Here is a 14,128-nt window from a genome sequence, read left to right as displayed (position 1 = left end):
GGCAGGACCCCAGCTGGTGGCACAAGGAGAGCTGATGTCAGGCACCATTGTTCTGAATTGGTCTGGGCAGAGGGACTGTCCAGGCCAAAGGGCAGTGTCCCCACTGCGGGTGCTCTTGCACCTGCAGGTCTCTGGAGCCTGGGGGCAGGAGCGTCATCATGAGGCTGGGTGAGTGCTGGCCTGCTGGATGGAGGTGGCCATGTCCCCTAGGCTGCTGCTTGGCCAGGGCAGAGGTCACTGCTGGCTAACGTGGAGGCTGAGGGGCAGCAGGTGGCTGAGGACAGCACACCCACCTGCCGAGCGACCATCTGTCCACCTGTTGGGCCGCGTCACCGGAAGGCCCAGGTGGCAGGAGGCCTGAGTCCCCGAGCACTTCCAGGCACCGATGGCTCTGGTTGGATCTGGTTTCATTGTCCCCTGAGGCTTCGAGTTGGGGTTTAGTCCCACTGTGAGGTGTGAAGAGGAGAAAGCTGGGCCTTTGGGAGGGTCAGGGTGGAGTCCGTGGTCAGGAAGAGGGAGAGCCCAGACACGGATGGCCGATACGGGCTCCAGGTCACCCTGTGACCCCCGGGGTGCCTCGGGGCTCTGCCAGCAGGGCCATCACCAGCGGTGACCGGACCTCGCACCTCCAGAACACAGAGCCGAAAGGAGCCTCTTCCTGAATGCCCCGCCTCAGGCGTTGGGTTACAGGCCACAGAGAACAGACCCTACACAGCTGCCCACCTCCCATCACAGTGGAACCGGCGCAGGCTGAAGGTCCCTGGCACCACGACCAGTTCCAACCCGCGGAGCCAGCGCCAGGGCCCAGGAGCCCGCGGCACAGCCCTGGCTCCTGCACTCACCTGACAGGTAAGCGAAGCGCCTCTTGAGCTGCTCTTGGATGTCCGCAGCGCAGAGCGGCACGATGTCCTGGTGCATGATCTCATCTGAGGGAGAGAGACACGGTCACTGGAGGAAGCCCTGCCCGCGCCCCAGGGTCCTGCCGGCCAGCCCCTGCCGCACACTCCCGGGGAGGAGAAAGGCTGGCGAGTCGCCCTCTGTTTCAAAGGTGCACAAGAGGCAGAGAGGCACAGGGAGGGCCAGGCGGGGAGGAGGCCGAGGGGCGTTGGCCAGGACAGCAGGGCGGGGCCTGACTCACAGGTAAACAAATCCCCTGGTCTCCGCCCACCTGCGTGCTGGCAGGGCCCGACAGCTGGGGCCTCCTGTGCCTGTGCGGCAACAGGCTGCCCAGCCACCACCTGCCACCCCAGGTGCTCTGGGTCCTTCCTGCTTGGCAGCCCGCTGTGTGCCTGGTCCTGGGGGCAGGGCGGCAGCAACAGGCCGGCCCCCCTCAGCAAGGACGCAGGGCCCAGGGCGCTGGCCTGTCTGCTGCGATCAGGTCTGGGGATGCGCGGGCAGCATGTCCAGCCACACCAGAGCCCATCAACCAAGAGCAAGAGGTTCCAGGGAGACTCGCAGGGGAAGGGAGACCCTGTTGAGGCAGCAGGGAGGGCCCTGGCTGGACAGTGCCTGGGGGATTTGCCTTCAGGCCAACTGCAGACCCTCCCGAGCCAGGGCTGGGGTGCTCCTTTCCACAGAGGCATCCAGACGGGGCGTTAATGCTGCTTCTCTGATGACACACGGGGGGCACCTCTGGGCTGGGGTGAGGGGCAGAGGCAGAGCGCTAGCCTAGCACAAGGCCTGGGCTCCACCAGCACCACAAAGCCGTCACTTCCGCCCCTGGAGGCCAGGCCAGAAACGGGGGTGGGGGCAGGTGCCATCTGGGCAGCACTGGTCCCATCCTGCCCCCTGGCCTTGCAAACCACTGAGGTCACATGCAGGTCCAGCCCCAGACTATGGCGTCCCTCCGTAACTCCAGCCGCTGGCCTGGCGTTGGGAGGAGGCCTCGCAGCCTCTTGGCCTTGGGAGCACAGGGCGGCACTCGAGGAGACGAGGCAGCCACAGCCACCGGCTGGGCCTCGAGGGAGGGTTCGGGGCGCGGAGCCTGTTCCCCAGCGGGCGGCAGAGCGGTGGCTTCCTTCTGTGGGGAAACAGGGCTAGAAACCGTCACTGCACGGAGGCTGGTGTCTAAAAGATTCCTGGAGAGGTGCTCTGTGGCCTTGGGGTGCCTGTGTGGGGCCACTGGCCGGGCCGCCGGGGCGGGTCCTGCAGGTGCTCTGTGGGAATCATGCGATCCTGGACCTGGTTCTGCCCAGGGCGGATCCAGATGTGGAAACGCAAGCCCCAGGGGCCAGGTCTTCCTGCAGCTGTGGGCAGCTCTGGGCACGACTGCCCGGGCAGAGGGACGCCAAGGTGTGACGAGCCCTGGGGCTCCGGCTGGCAGGTCCGGGAACATACGGCCCTCGTAGAGACCCCACCACAGTCCGACTTCTAGAGTGTGTCCAGCCCCAAGGAAGGAGACTCCGAGGGAAGCTGCCCTCGTGGATCTCTCTGCAGCAACCCTGGGGCCTCACTCTGGACTGGACAGCAGCTGCCCAGACAAGCAAGCGCAGGCCCTCCTGAGAACAGCCTGGGCCTCGCTGTGCCAGCTCCCAGGACCCAAGTGCCCCCTGGCAGGGGTCTTCCTGTGGACTGGGGACAGGCTGCCTGTGTCTGGTGCCATTGAGGGATGGCACGGGGCTTCTTGCCCACCGAGTTCTGCCAAGTTCCTGGGGTGGCTGCACTCTGAGAGGAGTCCTGGCCCTGGGTGGCCTCATGACCTCAGTCCAGCAAGGCGCCTCCTCCGCGAGCTTCTCTCCACCTCCTACCCAGCAGGCTTCAGACACCCTGACCCACCCACAGGGACACGCCTGGACTCTGCCATCCCCAGAGGCCCGTACAAGTTCCCCATCACTGGCCTATCATCAGGACACTGAGGGTGACCAGGAGCCTTCGTATTCCTTGCTCTCAAGCTTGAGGGCCGCAGCTCTGGGGCCCGGAGGGTGGTGGGCACTCCTTTCAGCTCACTGATGGCCTCTCACCGTCCTGATCCCTGTGTCCACTCAAGACGACAGGCCGTCTGCATTTGGTGAAGAGAGGCCGTGGAGGTCCTTCTCTGGCTTCAGTGTGTGGGTGGGGGGCTCAGGAGCACATGGAACCGCAGCGTGGACACACCAGGCACACGCTCCCACGGTCATGCAGCCTGGGGCGGGCAGCGGGCCGCCCAGCTGTCCACTTGATCAAACATCAGGCAGACGGGCCTCACAGAGCTCTTGTGAGCTGGCAGCAGACACCATCGGCAGAAAGAACCCTGCCACCGTCAGAAGGGTGGCCCAGGGTGGGGGGAGGCTGAGCTCAGGCCTCCTCCTGTCTCACGGGCCGTGACCTGTGCATCCAGGAGCCAGGAGCAAGGGTGGCCAGCCAGGGGCAGCAGGCCTAACAGCGCTCCCTTCCCGGGCTCTCCAGGTGCCCCCTGGGAAGCTGCCCTCCTGTGGCCTCTCTAGGCCCAGGGCCCTCAGCTGTCCAGGACCAGCTCAATCCAGACAGGACCGCAGGGACCCCACTGCCCGGTTTGATCCACACAACGAAGTTGCTCCAAATCCGCCCTGGGGTCCTCAGAGTCCACGGAGGGGCATCGACTCCCATCCATTCTTCTCGTCCTTTGTCCGAGGCGCAGAGCGCAGGTCCTTCCTCCTAACGTCCCCGGGCCCTGGCCTCACCTCGATACCAGGCCTCGCCACAGGGGCGGGCAGCCTCTCTGGGCAGCTCCCCCAGCACTCTGTCCACTCAGAGGCATTCTGACCCTTCACTTTGCCACCAATGGCTGAGAACATGCAGGTGACAGGGGGTGGTGGCACCTGAGGGCAGGTGGGCCTCGCGCAGGCACAGGCAGGTGGCGTCTTGGGGGCAGATCCTGTGGAGGAGCTGCCCTGGATTTGGGTGGAGAAACTGGGCCCTGCTGTACTGGTGACCTGGGCCTGGAGTCCTGGCCTCACTCAGAGGGACACAGGGGATGGACAGAGGGCAGCAGAAGGAAGGCTCCCTGCAGGGGCAGCAGGAGAGGGAGCCGCAGGCCTCACAGGGCATCCAGGATCTGATAATGGCCTCCTCTCCTGTATCTCTGGCAAGAGGCCTCTCCCAGGGCCTCTGCCTGCTGTCAATCAAGTGGAACAGGTGCATCTCTTCAAGTCCAGGCTGAGGTCAGACGGATGAGGTCACTGCCACCTGGGAACAGACCTGCTCTAGCAGGCCCCCCCCGTGAGGGTCCCCAAGGGTGGAGTGCACCCGGCAGGGGACACAAAGAGGAAGGGAGGCGGCAAGGGGGCTCCCGGGTAAATGTGGCCAGGCGATGCCTGAGGCCGGGGCTTCAAAGGAGCCGCACCTCCTGGACGCCGACCAGGGCGGAGGGCAGCCTGCCCAGAGCGGCCAGCATTCCTGCCGCCTGCTGGGCTGTGAGGACCTCTACACTCCCGCTGGCCACGTGCTGAAGGGCTCGGCCTCGTCCACTTGGTCACCTGAGGCCCACAGGACTTGGCTAGCAGAATTCTCACATTTATCCCAGGAATTTGGGCGAGTCGTGGGATTGGGTGAGACAGTGTGCCGTGTCACATGCGACTCAATGCGCTTCTCTCCAAATACGCTTTCTGCCTGATCTGGGAGCAAGCCCTTACAGAACTTCAAATAAAGGACCCAGAGGGAGAAGCAGCCCACCCACAGGGGACACGTCAGATGCACGGCTTGGCAGAAATCGCGGGTCCAGAGCCACCAGGGAGGGCTGGCCCAGGGTCGTCTGTCGTCAACACCACACAGTGGAGCGCGGGTGGCCCCCAGACCCTCACTCCTAGGCCGCCCAGCACAGACCAGGGCCTCCCTCAGTGCAGAAACCCCCAGCCTCACCTGGATGCCTGGGGCATGTTCTCACCTGCCCACACCGTGCTGGTCACCACCCACCCTGACGCAGGTGCTCTCACGGTGAGCCTGGGGACACTAATGCCCAAGGCAGGGTCATGGCCCCAGCACCAACCCCTGACTCAGCAGGGCCTGAGAGAGGGTCAGCAGGGCCTTGGTGGCCACCAACCCCCCCCACAGGACCCCGGACACGTCACACCACGCCAGGTGCTGGTTTCCAAGCTAGAAACTGTCCCCTCAAGGACAGCATCTGGAACCTGCTGCCCAGGACATCCACCGTGTGCTCGCTGCTCGGCAGCCACAGGAGAGACGTGGCAGACACCAGCTGCAGCCAGACCTCAGTTTGTGCCACGGGATGGGCCTGTCCAGCTGCTCTGTCCTCCCAGCAAAGTCTGGGGCTGGACCACCTTGCAGACTTGGCCACGGCCAGGCCTGGTCCATTCCCACCAGAAGAGAGTGGGAGCAGCTCTGCCTGCCCATGCTGCCAGGCTGTGGCCTGCCGCGGCTCCCTGAGCGGACACTGCCGCAAACCCACCTCCTGGGAGAAAGCTTCCCTGGACCCAGGGCCTGCAACCCGACTCACAGCCAGTGCCCCACCGTGAAGACCAGTCTCACAGGACACTGGTGAGCACACACCAGCCTGGAGCAGTTCAGGGAAAAACCAAAACACAGATGACTAGCAGAGTCTCCAGCGTCCTGCCCCCGCCCCACGGCAGCTGGCGCCACGGAAGGTGCAGGATGCCCAGACTTCGCCGCCTAAAGCGACTTTCTAATTGGCTCACGTAGGAAATCTTTGATTGCAGTAGAAACAGCAGCCACCGCAGGACGACCACCAAGAATTTTCCACATGTTAATGAGTCTAACTGTCACAGCCACCAGGAGGGAACACTGGCACCCCACTTCTCAGATGAGCAAACCAAGGCACAGAGAGGTTGGCAGACTTGCTGGTTGTCACGCAGCACTGGCTAGGGTGATTCTGTGGGTCAGGGAAGGAGGGAGGGGCACAGGAACGGCCCACCTGGAGGCTCCAGGTGGCCTTGCTGGGGTGGGCTTACGAAGTAGAGAGGGGACTGAGGCGTTTCTGACCTGGTTGGGGAGAGTCGTGGATAAGGCTCAAAGCAACTCAGGAGCAGGGACGCTGGCACCCGGGGCCTCCCCCAGCTTCCTCGCCCAGGGCCTCCCGGGACAGCTGGCTCTGGGGATCCCTTGTCGTGTGGCACAGGTGTCCGTTCCCGTGACTGGGCCTTCAGTTGGCTCTCTCTGTCCCAGGCGGAAAGGAGAGCGAGGGCCTGGGCCACCGCAGCCTCTCGGAGCAGAGGGGGTGCGGGCTGTGGCCAGCCAGGCTCCGTCCAGGAGGAGGCTGAGGACACCAGGACACGCCAGCGAGCCCTGCAGGTGTCTTGCAGCAGTGTGGGCCCCACGGCCTCTCCGGGCGGCAAAGAAGCACTGTGGCCACCCCCTCGGGTGGTCTCCAGGGGTCACTTTCACAAGGATGCACTTCCCTTGACCTGGACCCTGGTCCTGGGAAGCCGTCCTGCAGGGCAGGCCAGGCCCAGCATCAGCGGGGGCCATGGGCCTGGGTGAGTCCTGCAGTTGTCAGGCGGTCAGCGGCCCTGGCGAGCTTCCCCGCGTCTCTGAGCTGGCCTGTGACCTGGACAACAGTGTCTCTGCCTCCCAGGTGAAGGCACACTCGAGAGCAGGCGTGCAGGCTGGCGCCTGGTGCACCGTGGATATTCCACAGCCACTGGCGCCCTGGACGGGCGGCGCCCTCTGCCTGGTCAGTGCCCAACACCACTGTCCTGCGGCTTCCTGACCCCGTGCCCCCTGCACACCGACATGCACCGCCTCTGCCCCCAGTCCTTCCTGGGCATCTCCCTGGTTGTCTCCACACCGGGAGGAGGGGTTGTGCTTCGCAGCCGAGGGAAGGGACTCCGGGCCTCTCCTTCACCTGTCCTGGGGCATGGCCACTCAGCACCTGTGGCCAGGGTGCAGCACCCATTTGTGGGGCCTGGGGCCAGCTCTGCATAAGCCCCCCGCCCTCTGGAAGGTGCTACAGACACCTGCAGCTGCCCCTGCAGGAGGTGCTGGACCTATGCGTAGCGGGCAGACACACTCCCGCACTCTGGACGGCACCAGGGGCCCACGGAGGCCGCTGTGGGGCTGACCAGCCCTCCAGCCGCACCTCACCGTTCAGGAGACCCAGGCTAGGCTTCCCTTGCAGGGGCCAGTCCACTCCTGTGTCCACATTCGGAGCTGCAGTGTCGTGGGCACGTGGACACCACGGGGGGCAGCCCTGGCGCCCAGGCCTGCTCCTCAAGTGCTCAGAGGGAGCCAAACTCCATCCTGGGGAGCGGGTGGCCCAGCAGGAATTCCTGCCCCTGCCCCAGCTGGTCTGTGATCTGCTGCCCGCAGCCAGGGCCCTTGTGGGCTGCGGAAGTCCACCCACTGGGGGACGACACTCCCCTCTCCCTGCTGCCCCGAGTTCTGGGCTGCTGGGCAGGGTGTCGGTGATTTCAGGCACAGCGACCCGCAGGGGGGGCTCGGGGTGCCAGCCACAGGGCGCTGGCCACCCTCGCTGGGCCCCTGCTCTGGATGCCGCGCAGCACTGCTGCTCTTACCTGAGCAGCTCCTCCTCCTCACAGACGCGAGACTCGCTGCAGCCCGGTGCTTGGGAGCCCGTCTGCTGCCGGACCACGCAGGCGGGGGATGCCCTCAGAGGCAGGGAGCCCCACCCAGCTGGACTCCCTACGTCTCCTGTAGCTCCCGCTGGTCACAGCCGGCTGTGGCTGCCTCCCCTGCCCCAGCAGGGATCTGGCCTGCTCCAGGGCCCCAGTGCTGGGAGGGCGTTGTGCATAGCTGCTCAGGGCGTTCACTGCACAAGGGGCAGCTGAGCAGACAAGTGGGTGAGAGCCAGCCGGCCCCTGTGCGGAGTGTCCCTTGGCACAGACCCTGAGGGTCTTTAGTAGCCAAGGGTCACCTGAGCTCCAACGGGGAGAGGCCATCATGCTGACCCTGTGGATGCTGGAGTCCCCTCTGTCCCTGCAGTGGTCTCTCCCCCATGGCCCCCTGGGTGCACCTGGCCTCCTGCTGTCCTGCTCAGAGGTCAGCTGGGAGTGCACAGCCTGCTCTCAGCTGCCCCTTCCTGAGCAGCTGGCAGGCCAGGAGGGGTGAGCTGGGAAGAGCCGTTGGTCCTCCGGGGCAGCCCCCCAAGCCTGGTGGGCAGGGAGGGAAGGCCAAATGACAGCAGGCCGTCCCACCCCGTGCTCAGTGTGACCAGGACACTCGGTGTCTCGGGGCACACTGTGGGACGGAGCACGGAGCCTCCCCCCTCCAGGCCAGCAGAGGCCACAGCAGCTCCGGGATGGACGCAGCATGGCCACCGGCTCCTGGCTGCAGCCGCACCACGGCCGGCGGGCCACAGTGGGCCGCTCAGGCCCAGGACGGCGGTCCCACCGCTGTTCCCGGTGGCTCCCTGTTCCGGCGGATGGGCGAGGGTCCCCCAGACAGAGGCGGACTTGGGAGGGAGGCCTGGGGACGGGCGAGCACAGGAGCCCCTTCAGCCAACAGGAGGACAGCCGTGGGGGGCAAGGGGCTGGTGCTGGTCACTTACCCAGAGCGGCCTCCTGCCCACGGCTCTTGAGAGGTCCCGGGGCAGCCTTCCTGAGCTCGCAGGGCCCAGGCTTTCCCAGCCGCACTGCAAACACAGCTGACGGCGCAGACGCGGATCTCAGGTAGGCAGCGTGCAGCTTTGCTAACTGATGGCCGCCGCGGCTCATTGCGGAGCCCCCTGCTTTGTGTGCAGTTAAAACACAGGACTTCCTGTCTTAGCAAGTTAAGTCTGTGACACAGTGCTGACCACAGGCACCCAGCTGCCCACTGGACATCCGGAATCTACTTGTCCCGAGTGCCCAAATGTCACGTCCTTTGACCTAAATCCCCCACTGCCTGAGTCCAGCCCCCAGGGACTGGCAGTCCACATGCTAACCCACCAGTCCCACTCAGTTCCACGTGGGCGAGAGCCCAGCCTTCGACTGTGCCTGGCTTATCTCAGGTACCACGGTATCCTCCAGCTTCGTCCACGCTGTTGGCAACGACGGGCTCTCTTGCTTTTCAGGGCTGAAGACTATTCCTCCACATCTGTGCACAAGTCATCTTGACCTGCTCGTCTGCTGATGGCCGCGCAGGCCGATTCCGTTTGGGGCCGTGCAGGTGGCTCCAGTCCCTCTGGGGTAGAGCCTGATTCACATGCTGGCTCCAGTCCCTCTGGGGTAGAGCCTGGTTCACATGCTGGCTCCAGTCCCTCTGGGGTAGAGCCCGATTCTCACGCCGGCTTCTTTTTGGTTCTTTTAGGAGCCTCACGCTGTTTTCGAGATGGCTGTGCTGGTTCACATTCCCACCAGCGTTTGTGAGGGATTCCTTCTCCCCCAAAACCGATCTCATGGAGACCAGAGGAAATGGGCACAAGCCTGAGCCCGAGGGACTCCTGTGGCCATGGCGCTGTGCTCCGTGCGGGCGTCACCGCCCAGAAGTCTCAGGGCGCAGAGGCGGGAGGCAAGCAGGGAGGGTCTTGCCACACCCTCTGGGGGGGCCTGGGCCACCTGGCTCCTCTCCAGGGCCTCCTCACTTGCACCGTGGGCCAGAGCTCTCGCCTCGTGGGACAAGGTGCCATTCTGTGAGCAGGCCAAGGCCTTAGTGCTCCGGACAGCAGGTGCTGAGGGACGCCGCCAGGCACGGGACACCCCCGGGGCACACAGTGAAAACAGGAGGCTGCGCCGCGGCCCTCACCGAGCAGGGCCCGGGGTGGTGCTGCCGGCCAGCAGGTCTTGCCAGGAAGTGAACTCAGGTGGCCGTGGGAGCAGACCCAAGGGCGCGTCACCAGGCCCTGCTGCCGAGACCCAGAGCTGCGCACCCTCCCTCCTTGGGAAGACCCCAGAGCGAGGCCGAGCCCAGCCAAGGTTCCGCGAGGCCACCAGCAGACAGGTGCGCAGGTGGCCGAGCCAGTGTCCTCACCTGCTCAGTGATTCTTTCTGCTGAGGCCCTCGAGCCTCCGGGAACCTGGCTAATCTGCGAGCTTTGCTGCTTAGCAACACCCAGGTCCCAGGTCTCTGGAGAAGAGCAGACTCCTCCCGCGGAAACCCAAGCCTCCGCAGGCAGGGGCCCAGGGCGACCGGGCTCTGCCCCCGCGCAGAGCTCCACCGGGGTGTGCTCGTTTGTGTTTCACCCATGGTGCCGGACCCTGCCCACGGGCCTCGCCTCTGCCCCGCTGTGGGTGGGCGGTTCCTTGGCGAGGACACAGAAGCAGGGGCCAGGTTTGGGGACCACTCTAATTTGGGGCCAGGCACCCATCTCCCAGCTGAGACACCCTGCCCAAGGTGGAGGGCGTAGGGCCAGCACCGAGGCCGCCTGAGAACTTCTGTGCTCACCTGGCCAGACTGGTCCCAGGGGACGAGAGCTGAATGGTCAGGCCGAGAGAAAATGGGCCACAGAAGCAGGCCAGCCTGATGCCTCCAGAGCCCGAGGATGGTCTCAGGTGGCTGGAGGGGGAGGCGGGAGGTGGCAGGAGCACTGCCACCACCTCCATCCACAGAACACAGGACTCTCCCCTTCAGGAGCTCAGAGGACACAGCTGCCCTTACAGTAAACATCAGCCCGGGTCAGAGGGCCTGGCCGCGGGTCTTCTGTGCCACGAGGAGTGGGTCAGAAATGGGGAGCACCTGTGGGGTGCCTCAGGCCAGGCCCAGGGAGCTCAGCCCCCAGCTGCCCCAGCCTCGTTGCTGCGGTCCCCAAGTCTGCCCTGGACTTCTGCATGCTGTGTTCCCAGGATGCACGGAGCAGGCAGGATGGCACCCACCACACGCCACACGCACACATGCCACACGCCACACGCACACATGCCACACGCCACACACCACACACACATGCCACACGCCACACACTCACACACGCCACACGCACACATGCCACACGCCACACGCACACATGCCACACACCACACACTACACACACACTCACCACACACTCACAGACGCCACATGCACACATGCCACACACCATAGGCACATGCCACATGTACACACACCATGCATCACACATGCCACACGCACCACGCATGCCACATGCACCACACACGCCAAACACACCACACAGGCCACACGCACCATACAGCCACATGCACACACGACACACGACACATGCCACACGCACACATGCTACATGCCACATGCCACAGCCACACACGTGCACACGTCACACACGTGCACACACGTTTACTCACACACACCCCGAAGGAGCCCTCAATGTTGGGGAGTGGAGCTATTTTGATGGCTTTAGCTTCTCTGATCCAGTCTGAGATAATCACGCGTGAACATAAAAACCAAAGAACTCTCTGGGCCCGGGGAGGTGCCACGGGTAACTCCAACAGCGGCCAAGTCCACCTGTCGAGAGGCAGAGTGTGGCCGGCAGACGTGTGCCAAGCTGCCTGGGCTCTGGAAGAAGCTTGACTGGCCAGGCCAGAGGGGGCTCCCTGCACCATCCAGGCGCCTTGCAGGAGCCCAAGGGCCCTGGACCCTCCTGCCTTGGGAGGGGAACACACAAGACCTGCACATACCTGAAGACGACGGGTCACGTCAGGAGGCCTCACCAGGGACACCTCCAGACACCGAGCCACAGCCCACAGCACGGGGAGCAGGAGGAGCTGCAGAGGCAGAGGGACGAGGGCACAGGACGGCGCAGGCATGGACGGTGCTCACGGTGTGAGCTGGGCAGAGCAGGCCAGCCAGCCAGAGCCACCAGTGTGTGCGCAAGACGGGGCCAGAGAGGGACAGAGAGACGGAGGCAGATGGAGACGGAGGGGCTGAGAAGGAGGCAGAGTCATGGAGAGAGAGACACACAGAAAGGTGCAGACGAGAGGCAGAGATGGGCGGGGCGGGCAAGGCTGGCAGTCGGCCCTCCCAGGACCTCGCGAATGGGGCCCACGACAGGAGGAGGTGACCCTGGGCCACACACCACACACACGCCACACGTGTGTGCCATTCTGGAACCTGCCACCCTGAGCAGCCCGGGGGCACGGCGGTGAATCTGGGGCCTACGCGCTCCCCGACACCCGCTCTTGTCCAGCGCCTGTGCTCCAGGCCAGCCTCAGGACTCTTCCCAGCCTGCCTTGCCACCCACCTTGCCCCCCGGTGTGCACAGCAGGCTGGGTGAGTGACATGGTCAGGGGCCCTGCACTCCCAGGGAAGTGCCCACTCAGAGGGAGGCACCTCCTGCTCACACCACCAGCAGCTGGTCTTCGTGAGTCCATCAGAACCAAGGGTGCCGTGACACACCAGGCATCAGGCAGTGTCCAGGAACCCAAACTCACACCAGGTAGGGAAGCTCCTGCCGCACAGAGTCCCGCCCACTGTCCTGCCACCAGGCATGGGTCGCCTGTGCCAGAGACGCCTCAGACCCAACAGCCTTGCCCCCCGCGGAGGCCTGGGTTCCTACGCCCGAGGGCACTGTGCAGGGTGGGAGGAAGCCCTCCCTTGGGGTCCTGTGACCCCGCTTTTGCCAGCTGGCTTTCTCCTCAGACCTGAGCGCTGCACCCCGAGTTGGACCACGAGTGGCTGAGAGACCCACGCTCTGCTCTCGCCTGCTGGGGACGTCCCTGTAACCGGCCACTTTCCACACAGTGGCTTTGTGTTAAAATTTGAAACTTTTATGTTTGTTGGTTGTCACTAATAGCTGAGGTCCGGTCCATTAGAATTCAAGAAGTACTTTATGAAAGATGCATCGGCCCTGGACAGCATGCCCACCGGAAAGTGTGATTGCCACAGATTACTTCAAAACCAGTGTCCTTCCCTTCTCGGGACTGCATGACCCACAGGCCATTCCTCTCCGCATGCCCTCACTCCCTCTTGTTCAACCGGGCAGCTCTGCTCACGCCTCCTGGACCCTCATTCTCTTAGCTGCAAAGCCCACGTCACAAAGGGCCAGTGTCCATCTCACAAGCACCGCCCTCTGGCGAAACAAGCCCCGACACGAGATCACAGAGACCCCCAGGACGCGGTCAGCTCACCGTGGCTCTAGCCCTGAGTCCCACTGCCCCAGCATCGAGGAGCCAGCCAGGAGACAGACAGCCAGGGCCGTCAGTGTCCCTGCGAGGGCGGAGTGGCAGCCCTCGCCCCCCAGGCCCTGGGGCCGCCCGTCACGTGCCAGCCCAGCCCATCTACACTAGGAGGATCCAGGACAAAGGACCCAAGGCGAGTTTATTTCCAGTCTCTGAGAGGCAGCGGTGCCGGCTTCTCCATCCAGGGGCACGCCAGGGAGGGACGGGCAGCGCCGCCCAGACCCCTCACCCAAGGAGATGGCGCCTCCACCTCCCGCCAGCATCTCCCGCCGGGCCTGAGGCTCCTGATCCATGTTGGCGTGGGAGCGCCTGGCACGCCCTCCTGTCTCCTCCGGGCTGAACAGGGGCATGGGGAGCGGCTCTGTCAGCAGGGCCCCAGCACCAGAACGTCACCACCTGGCCTCGTCCCATGCACACCGTCCCCGAGACACCCACAACAGCCCCCACCCTCAAACCGCGGAGCCAGGCACACCTGTGCTGGTCTTCAGCACGAGCCACAGGGCCGTGATGTCCCGGGACAGCAGGGAGACCAGACTTAAGGTCATTCCGTCACCTCCGCGCGGGTCAGGAGACTGAGACCTGCTTCCCAGGATGTCCGACTGCGGCGCACCGAGGAGAATGGCGGGGTTCCATCTTGGCCGCGGAGCGGGGACGCGCGCCTCCCTGGGCTGCTGCGCGGGGCTGGCCTCTGTGGGCCACGGGCTGCTCCTCCTGGCCTCAGAGGCGATGTCCCTGACTAAGGAGCTCATTGACCCTGCTGTGCAGACTTAACCCTTGAAACCCTGGAGCCCCAGCCCTGCTGGCAGCCGCTCAGCTCCCGGTTGCCCGTCTGGACCCTCCCTGCAGGGGCCCCACACTCAGGCAGGTCCTGCACCAGACGTTCTGGGACCCCCGGCCGCAGGAGCCCCGCCTCCACCAGGTCCAGTGGGGACACCTGGGGGACGCTGATCCACGGGGGGCTGGGCTTCTGCCCAGTGACGCCCACAGGAGGCTGCCAGCGGGAGCCCGTGGGCAGCTGCTCTGCTCCTGTCCAGCTGTCCACAGGGAGAGGCGGGGCGCAGCTCCGGGCAGCCAGACGCCCGAGGAGGGAAGGCCACAGGACAAGGGACCTCGGCCAGGAGGGGCTCCCGGCCACCCCGGGGACCAGGGAGCCCCCAAGGGCAGGCTTTGTTCTCAGCACCACTGGGGACTCGG

At 64.9% G+C, this 14,128-nt stretch overlaps 1 protein-coding gene across 9 annotated transcripts in view; it reads right to left on the bottom strand.

The window, feature by feature from the left end:
- Mcf2l (MCF.2 cell line derived transforming sequence like) overlaps positions 1 to 14,128 on the bottom strand; it is a 92,097-nt gene that overhangs the window by 52,890 nt on the left and 25,079 nt on the right. For all 9 annotated transcript variants that reach the window (XM_071611652.1, XM_071611659.1, XM_071611657.1 and 6 more), the window contains exon 2: positions 843 to 926. In XM_071611652.1, coding sequence (XP_071467753.1) covers positions 843 to 926 — 84 coding nt within the window. The remainder of the gene's footprint in view (positions 1 to 842; positions 927 to 14,128) is intronic.

This window comes from Marmota flaviventris, chromosome 4, assembly GCF_047511675.1.
Source record: "Marmota flaviventris isolate mMarFla1 chromosome 4, mMarFla1.hap1, whole genome shotgun sequence".
Lineage (NCBI taxonomy): Eukaryota > Metazoa > Chordata > Mammalia > Rodentia > Sciuridae > Marmota > Marmota flaviventris.
This window is presented reverse-complemented; position numbering and strand designations above follow the sequence as displayed.